This window comes from Pyxicephalus adspersus, chromosome 3 (genome assembly GCF_032062135.1).
Source record: "Pyxicephalus adspersus chromosome 3, UCB_Pads_2.0, whole genome shotgun sequence".
Lineage (NCBI taxonomy): Eukaryota > Metazoa > Chordata > Amphibia > Anura > Pyxicephalidae > Pyxicephalus > Pyxicephalus adspersus.
Genome location: NC_092860.1, coordinates 32,514,555 through 32,534,202, shown reverse-complemented (window position 1 = coordinate 32,534,202; position 19,648 = coordinate 32,514,555). Strand labels below are relative to the sequence as shown.

Here is a 19,648-nt window from a genome sequence, read left to right as displayed (position 1 = left end):
TGTGCCCAGGCGCATTACAGCCATCTTGTTGTTTACCAATTACTATAATGAACCTCTTCTATCCCAGTAACATTTTATCTGTATCCAAAGCACTTGTTTTCAACGTGTATTGCATTTGAATTTGTCACATTACCTAAAGAAGCTTGGAGCTCAAAATTAATAATTTTTTTTAGCAGCACTTTTAATACACACAAATTCTTCCTAATGTACTTGTTGGTCTTTAGCATGAAAGCCTAATAATAATCCAAAAAACAAGCACTGAATAAGTCAGAGAAGGGACCTTCAGTATTGTATGGATAAGTAGCCATTGTTGTTTTGTGTTACCATGCTATACATGTATAGATTACCAATGTTTTAAAAATGAATCTAATTTAATAGGCACATCTTGTATGATGTATTGATTAAATAAGATCTACATGGGACTTTTAAAAGTTTTTTGTTACATGTAGAACAATCGTGACACCTTCTAAAATGCCATGAAGCACAAACTGTTATAATATTTGGAAGTAGAGCTTTACACAGATCAAATCTTGTTATCAAATGTCCAGTAGTAAAAACCTTTTATACAAATGTACAAATATATTACATTTTAGTTCCAAGGTATGAATATACCTTACCTGTCATAAGATGTGTGCACAAACTGCTCCCTGCAATTGTTATATAAGTGCCAGGCTTAGCCAAACATTTGTATTTATGTCTAATATGAGGGAAGGAAAATGAACACAAATTCAGCATGAGCTAATCTCAATGGAACAATAATTGAATAACCTTTTCTAAGCTGTTTCATCATTATTTCCAAAGAGTTTAGTCAGCTGGAGGTGTCAGTGGATTGTCACCTGAGTCTGCTGAATACGCCGGATGGTTGACTCTAATCTTATGTTTATAGATAATTTAAGACCTTCATTGGACTTGGCAGTGCGTTTCTGTTTATCAATGAATTAGACTGTTAATCCATCTTTTAATGCAAATGATTTCTTTGGAAGTTACATTGTGTTGAAAGAGTCTGTGGCATTATTAAAGTGAAGATATGTATTCAATATGAGCATCTTGTATTGAGTAAAATCAGGTTAGGAATAAAAATAGTACTGAATGTGTTTTAGCAATTATAAGGACTTGGGTAAACAATTAAATCAAATAAACAATTAAACAAAAAATAAATAGGAAAACCAAAGCCATCAATAACAAAATTAATCCTTTACAGGTCTGACTTTTGTAAGTTAAAGTCTGAATTATGTGGTTATACACAGTTTGCTTCTTGGCCTGCTTATTAAATAAGTCCTCAGATATTAACTAGCCTTTAGGCAGAGGCAAAAGTTACAGATCTAAAAGTACATAGAGAAGTTTCTTAAACAGACCCTACTTCCAGACCAATCATTTTGATGATGATCTTCCTATAATGGTATTTTTTTAATTGAATGTAGCATGGTTGATTTGAGAACAAACTTGTCTGAGGGCAAACATAGTTATAGGACAGCTCAAGTTTAAAGAAGGATAAAAGTACACAACGAATTAAAGTGATTAATTAAAGAGTTCTATTTTGGACAGTTTTTAATAACATTATTTTTATTAAAGGTCACTTTGGATCATCTGTAGCATCATACTTTATATTTCTCAGGTGGATGTATGGAGTTAACTTGGTTCTTTTGTGCATGGTGCTTGGACTGATCGTCATACCTGAGGCAAGTCAAAAGCAAGCAGTAGATATGAAAGCAATTATTATAAATGTTTGCTTTGATTAAATAATTAAACAAAATACTGTTACCAGGCCCAGTGACGTAATGGGTTATAGTTTTTTTACTGACACAAAGGAGACCTGCACAATGGGCCTGATTTATTAAAGCTCTCCAAGGCTTGATAGGATACACTTTCATCAGTGAATCTGGGTGATTCAGCAAACCTGAAATGTATCTGGTTCAAGATTCAAAACATTTGTGAGCAAATAGCAAATGACTTTGAAGACGAAAGTGTATCCTCTCCAGCCTTGGAGAATTTTATTAAATCAGGCCCAATATTAGGCAGATGGTTTTAATGTTTTGGCTTACCACTCTCTATATATATATATACTTGCAACACAATACATTTATTAAAACAGATAATACTAAACAAAAAATTATATGTATAGTATTGAAAAAAAGACTTATTACAACCCCAAATCCACAAACTAATACTATAGAAGAAGGGTATTTTTAAAAGATGGGTCATTCCTCTAAATAGCATTGTTTTTCCTAATTATTTTTCATGGCATTTATAAAAACTTTTTTTATTGTATAAATAATTTTATATTAGAACATTTTTGATAGTAGTGATACTTACTCTTTAACCATTCATATTCCTAATTTCTGCACACCAAGGCACTTTTTATAGGAAAAATATTCTCATTACATATTAAAAAAAAAAGAAAACAAAATTGAAAATATTCCTTATACTGAGTTATTTGTTTTCTTTACAACACAGGTATTAATGGGCCTACGATATGGAAGCATTCCAAGAAAGACCATACCAAGAGATGAGCAGGCAACGGCAATGAACTTTGGTGTTCTTAGTGAGTTTGGGGTAAAAAATATAAACTTTAATTTCTACAAATACTGGATATGGACTTTAGGTCAGTGTGACAGTTCAGCCAAATCTTGTTTCTTTGCAAATGGGTTGAAAAGGGAAGCATAATCAGAATAGAATTCTGATCATTATTGCTGTGTGTACCTAGTGTAAAGGTTCCTCTCAAATCTTATCATAGTGAAGCTGGTCATTAAGACAGGAGATCTGCCAAACAGGATCACATTCAAGCATTAAAGTGCTTATTTTAAAATAAAACATCTTTAGTAGGGAAAGCTTACAACATCTGTTTATATTACTATCTACGACCTGAAGAAGAATTTCCCTTCACTACCGTGGCCTAATAATTGGTAAATTCAAGCAGAGTATATTATGAAAAAGACATTAGGCAGAGGTTTCTTACCTTAGCGAACAGACAAAACAGAACATAAATATTCATGTAACAATAAGACCAATGATTCCTATATTGCTTATAAGTACTTTATAAAATATCAACGATTCAAAATTTTTTGATACAAACTGAGCACCCTGAACAAGTTGATAGTCACTTTTTAATGATGATGAAGAGATCCTAAAAAGATCCTAGGGTTTTTTATGTTTTAAATACCAAACCAATAACACCCTTGGTGTTGGCTAGAAAGGAGGGATGTTAGTGGTAACGCTTTTATTTAAAATAGTAAAAATCATCATATGTAAACAGCTTTTTTAGTATCACAACACAATAAAAATCTTCTTTAAAACAATAATGAAAAGGTATACCACTCACATATCAACAATCAATATTGTACAGAGATGTCCTTTATAATATTTTCTATATGTACACTTACCAGTAATCCGGCAAGTCCGGCAAGTAATCCGGCATAGCCGCTGTGAAAGGAAAAAAAAAGCAGATCTCACTGCACATGGGCAGAAGAAGTAGCCAGAGCCTCCCGGGATGCTTGATGTAGCTATAATGGGAGGTTCTGTGCTCCCATTAAGTTTGGAAAAAAAAAGGTTGTTGCACCAACATTTTTACCTTGTCTACCCTTCTATGTAAAGTAAAAATGTTGGGTTTAGGTATGCTTTAAGGAAGTGAGCCGCTGGTGATGCTTTACTTTTGCTACCTAACAGCAAGCTTTTTTGATATTCCTTTACTCTATTTACTTACTTATCCTCTGAAGAAGCAGAACATCTGCAAAACACATTGCGAAAAACTGATTAAATGTACATATAGCAAATATCCCATTATTTTTTAAGAAGAATTTTTTGTGTTGTGATAACTATTATGAACTGTTTATGTTTTACTATCTTGATTTAATGAGTTGCCACCAATATCTTTCTTTTCCACCCATTGCCACAGGCATTAATGGTTTGTTGTTAATGTGGCAATTACCCCTAAAGGTATCCATATAGAAAATGTATAAGATCCTTTGTTTTAAAATGCCTAACTGATTGGTGTTGTTCAGGTATGTTTTGTTAACTATGTATTTCTTTTTAACAGGGAATTTTAAAATATTCACCTCTTTTCTATGGCTACTATAACAATGAAAGAACTATTGGACCCCTGAAATATAGACTTCCCTTAGCCTACTTTTTATGTGGTGTTGGTTTATTTGGATACAGCTTAGTAGTTGTGATAAGAACGTAAGTAGTTTTGCTTATTGAGTGTAGTGTCGTATTTATCTATGTTATTGGTCTGGTGAAATGAAGTATGTAATATGTTTAAAGGAATTTAATTCATAGACTAGAAGATTAAAAAATATAAAAGCTCTATATCAAAATAACCTATTATTAAAAAACATGCAAGTTAGAATTGTCTATGATGGCTTGTTGTGGCCAAAGTGAGATTTGACTGTTGATCCAGGTAACATCCGATTGCCTCATGGAATCAGGAAGGAATTTTTTTCCCCAGCTGAAGCAAATTGTACCAGGGTTTTTTTTTTCCTTCCTCTGGACCAACTATGTCTTATAGGGTTTTATACTTGGGATATGTTTATTTCCCTAGTGGTTGAACTTGATGGACTTATGTCTTTTTTCAACCTAACCTATGTAACTATGTAACTATGTAAAGGGATTATTCACACCATATTTGAGTGATTATTCACCTACTCAATTTCTCATTTACTTTGAATACCCAAACATTTTCAGTTACATTTAAACAGGAAGTTGCTTTTTACAAAATTGAATTACTAAAGTGAATATTCACACAATTCATTAGTTTCATGAGTTTGTGAATTAGTAAATTGGGGTTAATAATCTAACCTTCTGCTTCTCTGTGACTGTCCTGTGATTTTTTTTTTTACATAATTTTGCAATCCTTTAGTCATCAGTCATGAGCCAATCATGTCACAAATTATGTGATTGTGATTTTGGCAACATTACCCATATAAATAACACATGTGCATCATTTTCTGCAGATTGAAGAGAATCTAACAAAACAGGGGAAGCTCTATATTTTGTTTGGTTACAATTAATGTTGGTATGTGACTGAAGATGATACCCACTTCCATTGTTTCCTTTGTTTCTAGTATGTTGTTTGCTTTGGGTATAGAGCCAAACTACTGTACATATTTGAACATAAACCTAGTGCATAAAACACAGCAGTCACTGCTAACTTTCAAAACAGTAATAAACAGAAGTGCCAAAAACATTATGAATAAATACATCCATTGTATGTTCTTTTATAATATTTTCCACACAAGCAAAAAAAAAAATTCATGCATCTCACTAATCTGTTTATCTCCCCCACACCTTTTTACTGATTAAAGTATTTTGTTCTTTTGAGTTGGTTGTTACAGTTCATTTGCTCGTAAATTATCTCTTGTGCATTAATACTGGTCACCAGTAGATGGCACTGTATCAACATGTAAAATGTGTAACAAACTAATATAATTGTCTCAGGCAGCAAAAGTTTGACATAATGGCATCCAGTATAAACTGAGATTCATTTTGACATTTTTAGGTCGAAAAAATCTCAGTATATAAGAAAGAGAAGATGGTTTTATAAAGTTCATAAAAGAGGACTTTGTGACTGTTCTTTTCTATGCACCCTTCCTTTGAGTTCTACAACTGAGTTTATCTATACATAGGTATTCAGAGGTGGCTGGATGGGAAAAAGGTAAAAGCATAGCCTAGGTCTGCTTGTACCTCACTGTAAATTTTACCTGATTATGGTTATGAGATCATTTTCCACTAGTCTGTTTGACCTTGGATAACATATCTGATGCAGATTAATGATTATTTTCTCAATTTTGCACAGAATGGCAAAGAATATGAATCAAAGCACAGTTGATGGAGATGATGACAATTTTATCTTTAGTTGGAAAATGTTTACCAGTTGGGATTATCTTATTGGGAACCCAGAAACAGCAGATAACAAGTTTGCATCGATAACAACTAGCTTCAAGGTAATTGCAAACGTGTAAATATATAATATGGACACAGCTGCCAAAAATTTCTCTCCTCAGGTTACATTTCACATACAATTACTGAGATATATTGGGCAACAGGACTAGTGTTGATATTCGAATTCGGGTTGTCCTTATATTCGACCCGAATATGGCTGTTCGAATTCAGATAGACCCGACCCGAAAAACACGGGACTCGACTGCAAAAATTTGGGAAAAAAAAGTTTAAAAAAAAATAAAAAATTATTCCTAAATTAATATAATTAGTATGTGTTTTTATTTTAACTATTTTTTTAGAGGTGATTCATAATGTCATTGTGGGATTCCCGGGCCGTGGGAACTTTGCAGTTAGACCTAATTGGAAGCACGTGCCTTCAATTAGCTGTAACTGCAGGCAATAACAGGGCAATCGAGGTTCAATGGGGATATGTATCTCCATTCATCACCTCTACTGCTCTGTGATTGGCTGAGAAATAGGAAACCCTGATGAGAGCTCAAGCATCAGGAGCTGTGACATTGTGTTCTGTATCTGTAAGACATGTCACAGCTCCTCTAGGGCTGCGGGAGTAATCAGGGGAGCGGAGCTGTCAGCATAGTAAAGCTCCGCTGACTGCTCTGCTCCCTGATTGGCTGACGATCATATTGTTAAAGCATGTACAGAATTGTGCACAATATCATTGTTCAAGTATAACTGTGCATAATCGTTGATCGGTTGTATTTGTTTGTTTTCTAACAATAAATATTGGAAGTGTGTACCTAGCTTTAGCCTAATATTGATGTGACAGGTGCTCTTTAAACTTCATGTGAAGTACAGGAGTATGTATCTTTTTATAATGTATAATGTATGTTTTTATGTATCCTTTTACAGTGTATCTTTTTACAATGTATCTTTTTATGTATCCTTTTATAATGTATCTTTTTACATATGTTTGGAGGCTGTAGAAGCTCTACACAGCACTGAAAAAAACCCGAATTTTTCCTCCCATTGACTTTAATGGTGTTCGACTTTGACATTCGACCACCTGAATAATTTTGCTCTAATCGAGCGCATAGCTGACGAATCGAATAGTGAGCTATTCGACCAACACTAAACAGGACCAAGTTATTGTGCCTCTGCTAAAGCTGCCATCTGTATATGCTAGGATTGTTGGAGACTTTATTGTATTTTCTTTTCCTAATATACCTCATACACACATATGATTACCTGTTTTCTTTTAATATTAGTTCATGTTAGGTCCTGTTGGCATTTCTATTTATTTAGTGATATTACACAGGGCGTTTGTCAATGTTATCAAACAAGGTTAACCAAAAATCAAATAAAAAAAACATTGCTAGGTTTAGATCATTTGGCTCTGATGCCATTATCCCAGTTTGAACTTTTAGGCTTATCATTGTAACATTATCTTATGGCTAAATCACACAGCAAATATATACAGCAACATTTACAATGTTACGTACTCCATATGTACCATATTTTTTGCCGTATAAGACGCACTTTTTCTTCCCCAAAACTGGGGTGGAAAAGTTGGTGCGTCCTATACGACAAATGTGTTATAAAATAAATAAAATAAGATACTCACCCGATACCCGATCCTGCGTGTGTCTCTTCTCCTCGCTGGCTGCATGCAGCGTGTGTCTCCTCTTCTCTCTGGCAGCAGCGTGTCTTCTCCTGGGTGCAGTGAAAGAAGCTGGCTGCTGTTCCCTGTCCTAACTGCCGTACAGTGGAAAAAAAGCACAGAGTGATCAGAAGGGGAATTTGAATGACAGAGTGATCAGAAGGGGAATTTGAATGACACAGAGTGATCAGAAAGGGAATTTGAATGGCACATGAGTGATCAGAAGGGGAATACCGGTATGAATGGCACATGATTGATCAGAAGGGGAAAAATCTTTCAGAATCTTTTTTTTCTATATTTTCCTCCTTTAAAATTGGATGCGCCTTCTATTCTGGAGCGTCTTATACGGCGAGAAACCTTTGGTGGTAGCACCCATGGCCCTAGGTGGCTTAGTTTGGTAGACTATTTTTCCGGCATCCTAATCATTACTTTATATTTCCTCTAATCCTATAACCATATAATCATTTATCACTGCTATACATATTGGTGTGCATAATATTAAATATACACTCTCAAGCTGGCCAAAAAAAAAAAACAGAACCATTTAAACTTCAAAAGTATTTACATAAATATGGTGAAGCCAAAATGCTGTTCAAGGCATCTAAGATTAGTGTGACTCATAATTCTAAACTTAGTTCCTAACTAAAGTTAGTCTCAGGTAGTCTCCGGATTAAGGACATCTGACATACGGACATCTCCTAGATAGGAACGGGGCTTCCCTGCTTGTTCTGTCCGGAACAGAGGCTTAATAGGGGGGAGGGGGCAGTTTGCATGACTTGCAAAAAAAATGACCAAGACAAACTCTGCAGTTGTTTCTTTTTACTTCTCAAAGCACAGATTGCTCCAGAAGGTAATGAATGTCTAGGCTCCATAAAGCTTTTTTTTTTTTTTTTGCTTTGTGTTTTTAACTCACAGTGAGAATCTGACACCATGCTGCCTAATAATATGTTAATATGTTAATATTAAACCTGCAGTTATTTATTTATAGATGCCAATCAACTTTGACTTGGGCTGACTGCATATTGGTGGCATGCACACACTATCATTAGTTTAAAGGACAGCTAAATAGGGGCTCTCTGTTACCATGTATTGGCTACTATCTCTTTTTTGTGAATGATTTAAAGCATCAGTCCTTAGAACTTTCCTGGGATTAAAGGCTATTGTTGATAATTGCTTTATTTAGAAACATTTTAATTAAGGTACTATATTTATCATTGTGATGTATCAATACCAAAACAAAAAATATTAAAAATGTTCATGGTTTCCTTATAAAAAATTGAAACATCATTTAAACTTAGTATAAACTAAAGGGCAGAAAAACTCCATGATGCACAAATGACATTACATAGAAGTGCCCAAAATCAAATTCATTTAATGTTCTTTGTCAACAGGAATCCATTGTGGATGAACAAGAGAACACAAAGGAAGAAAATATTCATCTTCGACGCTTTCTTATTATATTAGCGAATGTTTTGGTCATTGCTTGTCTTGGAGGAAGTGGCTATCTCATTTACTTTGTTGTTCAGAGAGGACAACAATTTAAAAAGTTGGATAACCCAAGTTGGTATCAGAATAATGAGGTAAGTGTAGTAAATTGATAGGTTTGAGAATAGAGAATTAGGTTTTATAGGCCTCCATTTATAAAATAAGGAATCTGACATTACCTTCCCTAGTGGGAATCAGTTACTGCCATTTTATCACATGGACCTGAAATATTCCCATGAGTGAATGTTTGAAAGTATGTCCGATGCCTTGTTTTATAAATAGAGCCCATAGTGTCCAACTAAGATATAAAAATTTACTGATTTGCTAGATTGTTTATTTCCTGTGCTTACTCTAAACTTTTAAATGAAAGGATCAGTGCAGTGTAACAAATATATCCCAATTATTTGGAATTATTTATGAGAACTAAAAAATGGGATCCATAAAACAATCAGGTTTAATCATTAATTGAAATAAAATTTAGACTTTCAAGAATGCAGGGATCAAATTATTCTTATTGCTAACAAGATCTGATAAGAATTGGACCTGTAAAATGTTGTGGTTATACCTTCTGTTGATTCATCCTGACAGAAAGTAATCCATTGTATGACCATTCTTCATTTTTTTTGAAATTGTATTTTTATTGAAAAATTTTACAGGGTACAGAAGGGAAAAGGGAAGTACACAAAAGGGAAATAACATTCTTAATCATAACAAACCACATCTGAGTTTCAAAGGTGCAATAACCATTTCCTGAACATAAAACATAATATAAACATCCTAGGTGGTGGAGGTGGGAAGAACAAAGGAAAGGTAGTGTGACATTAGCAATCAAGAGAGGAGCTATGGGTGTCAGCCGGGCAAGTTAGCATAATAGCGATCCCATGCCTCCCAGACCATTTCAAATTTAGCCACTGTGTTTCTAAGGAGTGCCGTGAGGTACTCCATAAGGCGAATCTTTTGGATCCGCGCATAGAGATTTTCCATGGAAGGAGGTGAGGTCGCCTTCCATCTGGAGGGGATCAGTGATCGTGCTGCAACTAAAATATGGTTTGCTAGTTTTCGAGGCACATTCGGCAGTGATGGGGAGGGTTGACCCAAGAGATGAGAGAGAGGGTCTAATGGCACAGGTTGTTGTACCACAGCCGATATTAAGTCATTAACCCGTGACCAATACTCCTGAATTAGGGGGCAGAACCAAAATATGTGTTCAATCGTGCCTCTATGATTTCTACATCTCCAGCACATGGGGTCAACATTGGCAAACAATCGGTGAAGGACCGTCAGCGTATGGTACCACCTGAGCAAAATTTTATACAGATTTTCTTTATACAATGTACAAATAGAACTTTTGTGTGCTGCTTCCCAGATGTCAAACCAGTCCTCTGGGGATAGGGTCCGACCCAGAACCTCCTCCCATTTGAGCATGTAGCTAAACTTATTGAAGTCCCCCTGTGTGGAAGTGTGTAGGAGACGGTAAAAAGTAGAAACCGTGCCTTTGGCATGGGGGCCTTCCATGCATAATCTTTCGAATGCAGTAAGGGCCTGGAAGGTGGCTGTGGGTTGGAGTGACAAAATAGAATGCCTAATTTGGAGGTAAGCGTAGAAAGAGGTGCGGGGCAGTTCCACTCTGTCACCCAGCTCAGCAAAGGAGAGCAACCTCCACTCAGTCGGATGTAAGACATGTCTGATTTGGTAAAGACCTCTGTCCTTCCAAGGACCAGACATCGATCCAAACAGGCTATCTGGGATTTGGGGGTTAAAAATTATAGAGGTTAACCTCGAGGCTGGGGATGCCAGACCATATTTGTCCTTGCAGGCCCTCCAAATATTCCTCGTGAATAACATGGGTGCCGTTAAGTCAGACTCCGCAAGAAGTAAGGAGGAGCTCCACAACATAACATTGGGTGGTATAGGGGCTATCCATTCCTCCTCCAACTCTACACAAACACTAGGAGGATGAGGGGATGTCCATTGCTGCAGATGTCGCAAGTGGGCCGCCAGGTAATATTTATAAATAACCGGCGCTCCCAAACCTCCCCCCTCCCTAGGAGTACAAACAATGCGCAGGGGCTGTATATAAAGATTTGATCACCTTAACAAAGGGACCTGCAAAGCACATTTTATTCAGGGTGGCTAACATAAAGGGCCAGCTGAGGCGATCAAAGGCCTTTTCGGCGTCCAGACTAAGTATCAGAGACGGAGTCCTCCGTTTATTAATAATATCAATGATATTAATAACTCTTCTGGTGTTGTCACTCGCATGTCTATACGGAATAAAGCCCGTTTGATCCCCATGAATGAGAGAGGGAAGGAACCTGGACAACCTAGAGGCCAAAATTTTTGTGAAAATTTTTAAGTCAGAATTTAGAAGAGCTATTGGTCTATAGCTCGAGCAGTCCAATGGGTCCTTACCTGGTTTCAGTATCACTGTGATATGAGAGGCCAACATGGAGGAGGGGATCGGTTTGCCTTTCAAAAAATCATTAAAGAGAGTCAGAGGATATGGGGAGAGCTCTGGGAGGAACGTTTTGTAGTATAAGTAGGGCAAACTGTCCAGACCAGGAGCTTTAGAGGATGGCAATTGGGCAATAGTTTTTGCGATTTCCTCTTCTGTGATGGGCTTATTAAGTTGCTCCAGGTGATCCGACACGATCCTAGGGAGGGCCACCTGTTCTAAATACGAGTCTATTTTTGGCCGCAGGGATCTACCCAGAGGGGCTTGGGCAGAGTGAACCGTTTGGTATAAATTTGAGTAATAGGTCTCAAAACAGGAAGCAATGTGGGAGGGGTCGTATCGCACCTTCCTGCTCTCATCCCTAACCGCCCCTGGAGAGGAGTGGAGCTGCATATCCCGCAGTTTACGGGCCAACAATGTGTCTGCCTTGTCTCCCTTATAATAGTATTGTTGACGGGTACGCTGCATTCCAGGGCCCTCAGTTTAGACCTGAGTGTGGTTAATTCCCTCAAAAGGCCCAAGGACGGTTTCGCTGTGTATTTTGCCTCTACAGACTTTAAGGCCTGTGTCACAAGTGAACGTTGCAAATTAGAGTCCCTCTTGAGGCGGGAACCCAGGGCAATACAGTGTCCCCTGAATACAGTTTTATGGGCTTCCCAGAGTGTGGAGGTATGCGCCACCGTACCCTCATTTTCACTAAGAAAGGTTTTTAAAGTTGTGGTTAGTGACAATTTAGTGTCTAGATGTTTTAGTAAGTAATCATTTAGGCGCCAGTGATAGACTCTCACCAAATTGGAGGAGAGGGTCACGTCCAGCGTAATGGGAGCATGATCCGACTAAGTGATTGGATGAATCTCCGCGGAGATACTGTTCTTCAGGAGAGGAAGGTTAGTGAAAAGGTGGTCAATTCGGGTATGCGTACAATGGGGGGGAGAGTAAAAAGAGTACTGTCTCCCAGAGGGGTGGTAAATCCGCCAGTTATCATAGAGTTGATATTTCCTAATCAATTGCCGAAACACTCTGGACTGCTTGGACACCTGCGCCGAGGGCTGGGAGCGGAATAAAGTATGCCTATCCCTAGTGGGAGAGAAGGTCAAGTTAAAGTCTCCTCCCACCATCAAGTAGGTGTGGCTAAAGTCCCGAAGGCGGGATAAGACCTTGCTGAGAAAGTGGGTCTGATTGGTGTTAGGGGCATATAAATTACATAATGTGATAGGCACTCCCTGCACTGCGCCATTCAAGATAATGTATCTCCCATCAGTGTTTATGATGGAGTGGGACAACGTAAATTTGGGAGTCCTTCAAAAGGACCGCAACTTCGGCCTTCTTTTTGCACGGAGAATTAGCAAGGTACACCTGAGGATAAAGTCTGGAGGCAAAAAAAATGAGCCCGAGTTGTCAAAATGAGTCTCCTGTAGAAATACTATGTCTGGAGCTAAACGTTTGAACTCTCTCAGTGCCAATTTTTGCTTTGTGTTAGAATTTAAACCCCTTACATTAAAAGATAATATCCTAGTAGCCATTAGGAGTGAGAGGGAACCAATGTGCCTCAGCCAGAACCGTCCACCCAATAAAACATCCTTCGTTGAACCTGTAGGAGAGCATCAAGAGCCAGGTACCAGGTATTACCAGGTATTGCCCCACAGCATGTCACAATCAAGAAGGGGGGGGGGGAAAGGGGTTACAAAACATCTCCAGAACAACAACAAATAAAACCGGAGAGCAAGAGAGAAATATAAGCCAGTAGGTTAGTATTCGCCTATCGGCGAACAGGGAGGAATCAACATCCGCCGGTCCCTGCCACCTATAAGATGGGAGCAGGGAACAAATTCGCCTGGCAGATAAGTGGCTCCTCCCAGAGGGACCATGGACCCAAAGGGCCAGAGCACACGGATCAATAAACCACATCCACAACAAAATGGTGTCGGCCAACACCGACCACAATCAGTGTCAGACCACTAGGGCGAGATCGGGACAGCCCCAGCAATAATTAGGGACCACCCAGAGCCCCCCCAGGGTCGCGATATACCCAGGCAATGCAACAATGGAACATATATGCAATTATAGCAAGGTTACAGGGCAAGACAGTTAAATCAACAGCTTCCTAACAATTAATAGCGTTGGAGCGGGTACTGGAGTGAACTAATGACAAAACATGCAGTCAAAGTGAGTATAGCTGTAAAATAAATCGGTTAAAGCAGCTTCAATATAACAGACATGAGCTACAGTACAATAAGGGTTCTTCCCCAGTCAGCCATCCGCCACATCAATGGTGTAGGCCAGAGGGTCGTTCAGCCGGGGGTGTGGATTCCCGGCGGTCGCCCCTGGGTCTCCTCTTAGGGGCCACTGTCTGCCATGGGGGGGAACGGGGCCTCAAAGAATCTTCACGCTCCCATCCTGGGAGTTTTGGGCAGGTTATCCCCAAGTCTCTACAAAAAGACCGCAGGTCCTCCGGGGACCGTAATATGGCTGATTTTCCCTCATGGCGTGCCGAGAGACTAAACGGGAAACCCCATCTATATGGGATACGGCAATCTCTAAGAACAGTCAACAGTGGTTGGAGCAGGCGGCGATGCTGTAGTTTGTGCCAAGATAAGTCCTGGTAGAGTTGGAGTGCAGCCCCATCAAACTCCAGGTTGCGCATGTTTCTAGCAGTGGACATGATTGCATCTTTCAGGTCTGCATCCATCAGTTGTCAAATAACATCTCTGGGTCTGGTTGCAGTCCCGGGTTGCTTGGAGGTTCTGAAGACTCTGTAAATTTGAACATCTCGGGGGGTTTGGCGCCCTAGACGCCGCAGGAATGTCCCTGCCTAGGGGTGAATCAGGGAGGCCTGCAGGCCCGATGGCGTCACCACATGGAGAGGCCGCTGGTGAGTAATGACCCCCCACATGGTCTACAGGACTCACCGGCTCTGATGGAGGTGTCCCCGGATCGCAGGGTGAAGCTGACCCCGCGTTGCTTCCTTGTGCAGGGCGGACGGCGGAGTGCAGAGATCCCTCATCCGGATCGGGAGCCTGTTCACGTTCTCCCCACTGCCACGTGTGCGGGGAAGGAGATGGCGCCAGCTTAGAGGCCACAGGGGACGCCGGCGAGGGATCTCCAATATAAGCCCGTATGGAGGGCTGAGACGACGGCTGAAGTGCTGCTGGGGTGGGGGGGAACCTCCCCACTCTTGCCTTCCGCTGCTTGCCCATGGATGGGTGAGTATGTGCCCGGGATTCAGGGGATTGTGATCGGTGTCCGCAGAGCACACAAATTACACGGCCATCTTGCCAGCCAGCCAGGCCACGCCCCCCATTCTTAATTTTTATGGGTTGTGATCAGGTGCTGGGCTCCATACTGCAGGCTGGTCCTCATTGGTGCATTCTAATACTAGGCTTCCTGCTGATTGATTTGCTTTTGCTAGGCATTCTGCTTTCTCCTTGCTTTGCTTGCATCTCCTTTCCACCTGGTTCTGTTTCCCTGTAACTCCTGTATACCTATTGCTATTGGTTTGGCTGGATACTTTCTTCCTTACTGTGTCCTGACACCTGAAGCTGCACTCCACTCCCCTGGGCTGAATAACAGCTTATTTTCTCAAATGTTTGTGGTAAAAGCTGTATATTTTAGCATTTAACTAACTCATGGATGGAAGTCTAATTGTTGTTTGAAGTTGTTTTGACTTTGGTGAAGCTCTAACTGAGAACAGAGAATATTTGTTTAACAAACACTAAAATCTGGCACAAGAGTCTGAAAGTGGCACCCAAGCCCTGAGTTACATAGTTAATATATACAATATATACAAGACACACCTAATAGATAGCTACAATAGGTAAAGCTAGTGTTGCTTTTCGAATTTGGGTTGTCCTTATATTCAACTTGAATATGACTGTTCAAAATCGGATAGACCCGAAAAACAGGGGATTTGACTTTGCAAATTCGTATACAAAAATGTTTTAAAAAAAGAGGCTCTCATGTTAAAGTAATTTATTAAATGTGTGTGATTTGTATAACTAACTTTTATTTTTTTACAGGTTATCCTACAATTACAAGATGATTCCCACAGCTGCACAGCCGTGGGAATCCTCCTGTCAGTTTGGGATCCCCAGGCACTAGAGATTAAATGGGGACAAGTCCTCCCATTCATCAACCCTATTGCTCTGTGATTGGCTGAGGAAAGGTAAACCCTGATGACAGCTCAAGTGTCATGACTTGGAGACTTGTCCCCATTTAGCCTCTAGTGCCCGGGGATCCTGTGGGACACCTATGTTCCTGGAGAATCTCTATCCAAGAACAAATACTATAGTTACGCTAGGGCTGAAAAAGCAATCAGGGGAGCGGAGCTGTCAGCTCTGCTACCCTGGTTGCTGTTGCCACCATGTAGTATGTGTTCCTGGATAGAGTTTAGAGTTTGGATAGAGCTGACAGCTCTGCTCCCCTGATTGCTCCTGCAGTTCTACACAGTCCCAAAATATAACCAGAATTTTCCCCCATTGACTTTAATAGTGTCTAATATCCCTCCATTCGATCGAATAGCTGTCGAATTGAATAGTGAGATATTCAATCAACACTATAAAGCACATTGTAGTTGTAGGCCTGAGATGGCAGGCGACCTATGCTTATTTTTATTGCTCCTTACAGTCCCTATTATTTTTTCATTGTATATTTTCTCTTTGCAGATAGAAATCGTAATGAACTTGTTGTCAATGTTTTGCCCTCCGTTATTTGAAACAATAGCTGGAATGGAGAATTATCATCCTAGACTGGCCTTGAAGTGGCAACTTGGACGGATATTTGCATTGTTCCTAGGAAATCTGTATACTTTTCTGCTAGCCTTAATTGATGATGTCAATGCAAAAGTAAGATAGCGTTGTATATTAAATTCATATAAAATGGACACATAACAAAACCACTTTTGAAAATTTTTAACCTAAGCTGTATATTTTTTGTGTCTAACTTGAAGATAAAAAAAGTTCATGTTTAGCACCTGTGTAGGTATAAGCCAGTTCTTCTTTTTTAACTGAGTAAACTTAGGTTTAAGCCATAAAAAAAACTTTTATAATATTGTGGTAACCTATGTGTTGTTAGTTATGAAGGTGTGGTGGAAGAAATGAGCACAAATATCTATTTTGTAAGCGGGAGGTACACTGGACATTTTATATTTATAATAGAAGCACTAAGCACTAATTGTTCCTGATATATCAGTAAGTGGTTCTTGCACATGCTCAATTCAAGCTTAAAGAGGAATTAAACTCTTCTTCCTACGTCACCTGACACAGGTTCGAGATCGGGTGATGTATGACGTAGATGGGAAAAAAAATGCCAATCTCACTGCGCATGCATGAGACTGCCAATTTATTTACCTTTTGATGAAAGGGCTCCTTTTGCGCATGCCTGAGACGATCAGGCATGCGCAGAAGGATTACCCAAGAGCCGCCCAAGATGCATGACGTATGTATCCCGGGAGGCTCTGCGCTCCCATTCATTCTCGATCGCCTAGGTGATCAAAAATTAGGGGGCGGTGCTGGAATCTTTTTTTTTTTTTTTTTTTTTTTTTTTAAAGGGCGTTGCACTTAAAAAAGAAACCCTTTTATGTAAAGTGAAAATTCAGAGTTTAGGTACACTTTAATCTCACTTTGTGAGATCACTTGGTAAAACTGGCACACTCTTTGACCTACCACAATGTTTCTCTTTCATAAGAGTAACAAGGAACTTCATCAAATCTGTTGTGACAAGATTGTTACCTGTTATGAGCATATTATACTCTTCTGGGGTTTGTATATGGTTGGATTATAAGAACATAAAGAAAGATATTTAGTTGTCTCACCCTAGAGAATTTGAGGGGTTGAATTTCAGTAATGTTCACCATAAATTGGATACTAAACTTTACCAGGGTATGGCACTGGTATCAGGTTGGTAATCAGTTTCCCTTATATGCTCTTTTAATGATTGTTCTGTTTTCAGTTAGCAGAAGAAGAAGTGATAAAAAACCAGACTTCAATATTGTTAAGCAACCTTTATAATGCTTCACAAAGCAATGGGACCGCTGCAACACCCTATATACATCCAGCTGATATACCTAGAGGCCCGTGCTGGGAAACTAATGTCGGACTTGTAAGTTGATTTGTATGTTTAGATTAAAATAAAATTAGACTACAGAATTTGAAAGATGATTACATAGCTCTAAAAGAATGGCCTATTGGGCAGCAATATTTTTGCCCTCCTGGACTTTACTAAAAAGATATGTTGGGCTGGTGCCCTAAATGGAGATATTTCATAATTCAGGCATCGGTCATGGTGGCACCCATTGTCTGACATCTGCTCAGTCCTTTTGCCAAGTCCACCAATTATTGCAGCCACATGGTTGTCTTGACAAGAATCATGTCCCCACCATGAAAGGCCTAATTGGTTATGTATACCATCCAGGGCTGCCCAGAATTCTTTTTAAAAGTTTGATAATTGTAACATTTACTCTTCCCAGAAGCGTGACTATGTGGTGCTATGCACTTATTCTTTTTATACATATATATGTGGAAGTGGTAGGACAGAACATCTTTGGAATCTAATCACTTTTGCTAATAAAATAAGTTTTTCATGGCCGAGGGCACATCTCAGAGCACAGGTTGACAGTCCAGAGTGGAGACAAGTAAGTAAGGAAACATGCAATGTGGCACCAGGAGGCTTTTACACATTACCAATCTGACCTGATGTTAGCGTAGGAATGTAGTATTAGTAGGATTTTTCTAAAATCCTTTACTTATTTTGTAATTCTGTAGGAAGCAGTTGGTTGCAGCAGCATAACTGTGTTTTAGAAGTGATCTCTAAGCATAAAATGTACTTTCTATAGCAATACCACAATGTACAGGTAAAAAGTAAAGCCTAAGTTGTGTCAGTGGTTGGACATACAGAGCCATTGAAAGTATATACAATTTTTTTAAGAAACATGTTAACTTTTTTAGTATATTTGATAAGCAGACAATGTAGAATTAAGCTTACTGGTTCATAATGGACTGGAGAACAACAATCTAACATTATAGAAATCTATTTTATTTATTACATACTGGTTTTCTGATCTATTTTTATACTTATTAATGACATAAATACAGGTGTTTATGTGTTGTGTATGTATGCTTTATATGTTGTAATAAAATAAATGCTTAACTATTTTGTTCACAGGAGTTTGTGAAGCTGACAGTCTCGGATACACAGATGACATTTATTATGATCCTTGTAGGAGACTTTGCCCGAGCAGTCATAGTTAGATTTCTTAACAATTGCTGGTGCTGGGATTTGGAAGCTGGATTTGTAAGTTTTTTTTTTTATTTAAATAAATGTGAAATGTAGAGAAAATGTTGTATATTACAATAAAAGTGTTACATTACCTTTTATTTGGTAAGGTCAATTAATAAGTACATTTATAATTAAGAAGATTTAGTGCCATTATGCATGCAGTCTTTTAATTTTTCATGCCACCTGACTAAAAATAGTAAACTGTGTTCAAAGCCTCAAAAAATATCTTTACCTTCACTTACTGGGAGAAAAGCCTCCTTTATCTGTGTCTCACATTCTTCACTTTCCAATCACTGCAGACTACAATAGGAACATATTAGCAATAGAGGCAGCATTGCCAAACTAGAACAGCGTTTCTGTCACGGTCCCTTCCGTGACGGAAGTTTGAGGATCTGTCAGACTAGCTGCATTTGAGGTTATCTGACAGTCTCGTTGTTTTTACTTGTTTCTGTGTTGTTGTTTGTAATGACCACTCCCCTTGTATCAGGTGCAGCTGGTGGTCATTACTGCTCCACCATTTAGTCTGCCCTCACACTTCATGCTGTGCGGTTGATATTCACTGCTGGGTTGTGAAGAGCTGGAGTGTTGTGCCATCCTGAGTTCCTGTTTATATCTGCTAATAAGATAAGTTGCTTTACTTTTGGTGTTTTGGGGTCTTGTGGTTATTTAGTTGTTTACTAGGCCTCAGGGAGACACTGGGTCCTTCATAGGGGAAGGAAGCAGCAGTCTCAAGCCAGACACTACTGCTAGGGCTATACAGGGCTAGTAGGGACCAGGTTCCTTTGTATGAGTATTTCCACCATCAGGGGATACTCATACGGTTAGGAGTTAGGGCTAGGTTAGGGTGTCTGCAAGGGGTGACCATTCCCTTTTTCCCTAGC

The 19,648-nt window shown here is 39.0% G+C and overlaps 1 protein-coding gene across 1 annotated transcript in view; it reads left to right on the top strand.

Moving 5' to 3' along the window:
• LOC140325407 (transmembrane channel-like protein 2-A) overlaps positions 1-19,648 on the top strand; it is a 34,830-nt gene that overhangs the window by 6,148 nt on the left and 9,034 nt on the right. Inside the window, exons 4-11 of the mRNA XM_072403232.1 lie at positions 1,546-1,679; positions 2,455-2,553; positions 4,034-4,176; positions 5,792-5,939; positions 8,947-9,135; positions 16,157-16,336; positions 17,442-17,591; positions 18,654-18,782. Coding sequence (XP_072259333.1) covers positions 1,546-1,679; positions 2,455-2,553; positions 4,034-4,176; positions 5,792-5,939; positions 8,947-9,135; positions 16,157-16,336; positions 17,442-17,591; positions 18,654-18,782 — 1,172 coding nt within the window. The remainder of the gene's footprint in view (positions 1-1,545; positions 1,680-2,454; positions 2,554-4,033; positions 4,177-5,791; positions 5,940-8,946; positions 9,136-16,156; positions 16,337-17,441; positions 17,592-18,653; positions 18,783-19,648) is intronic.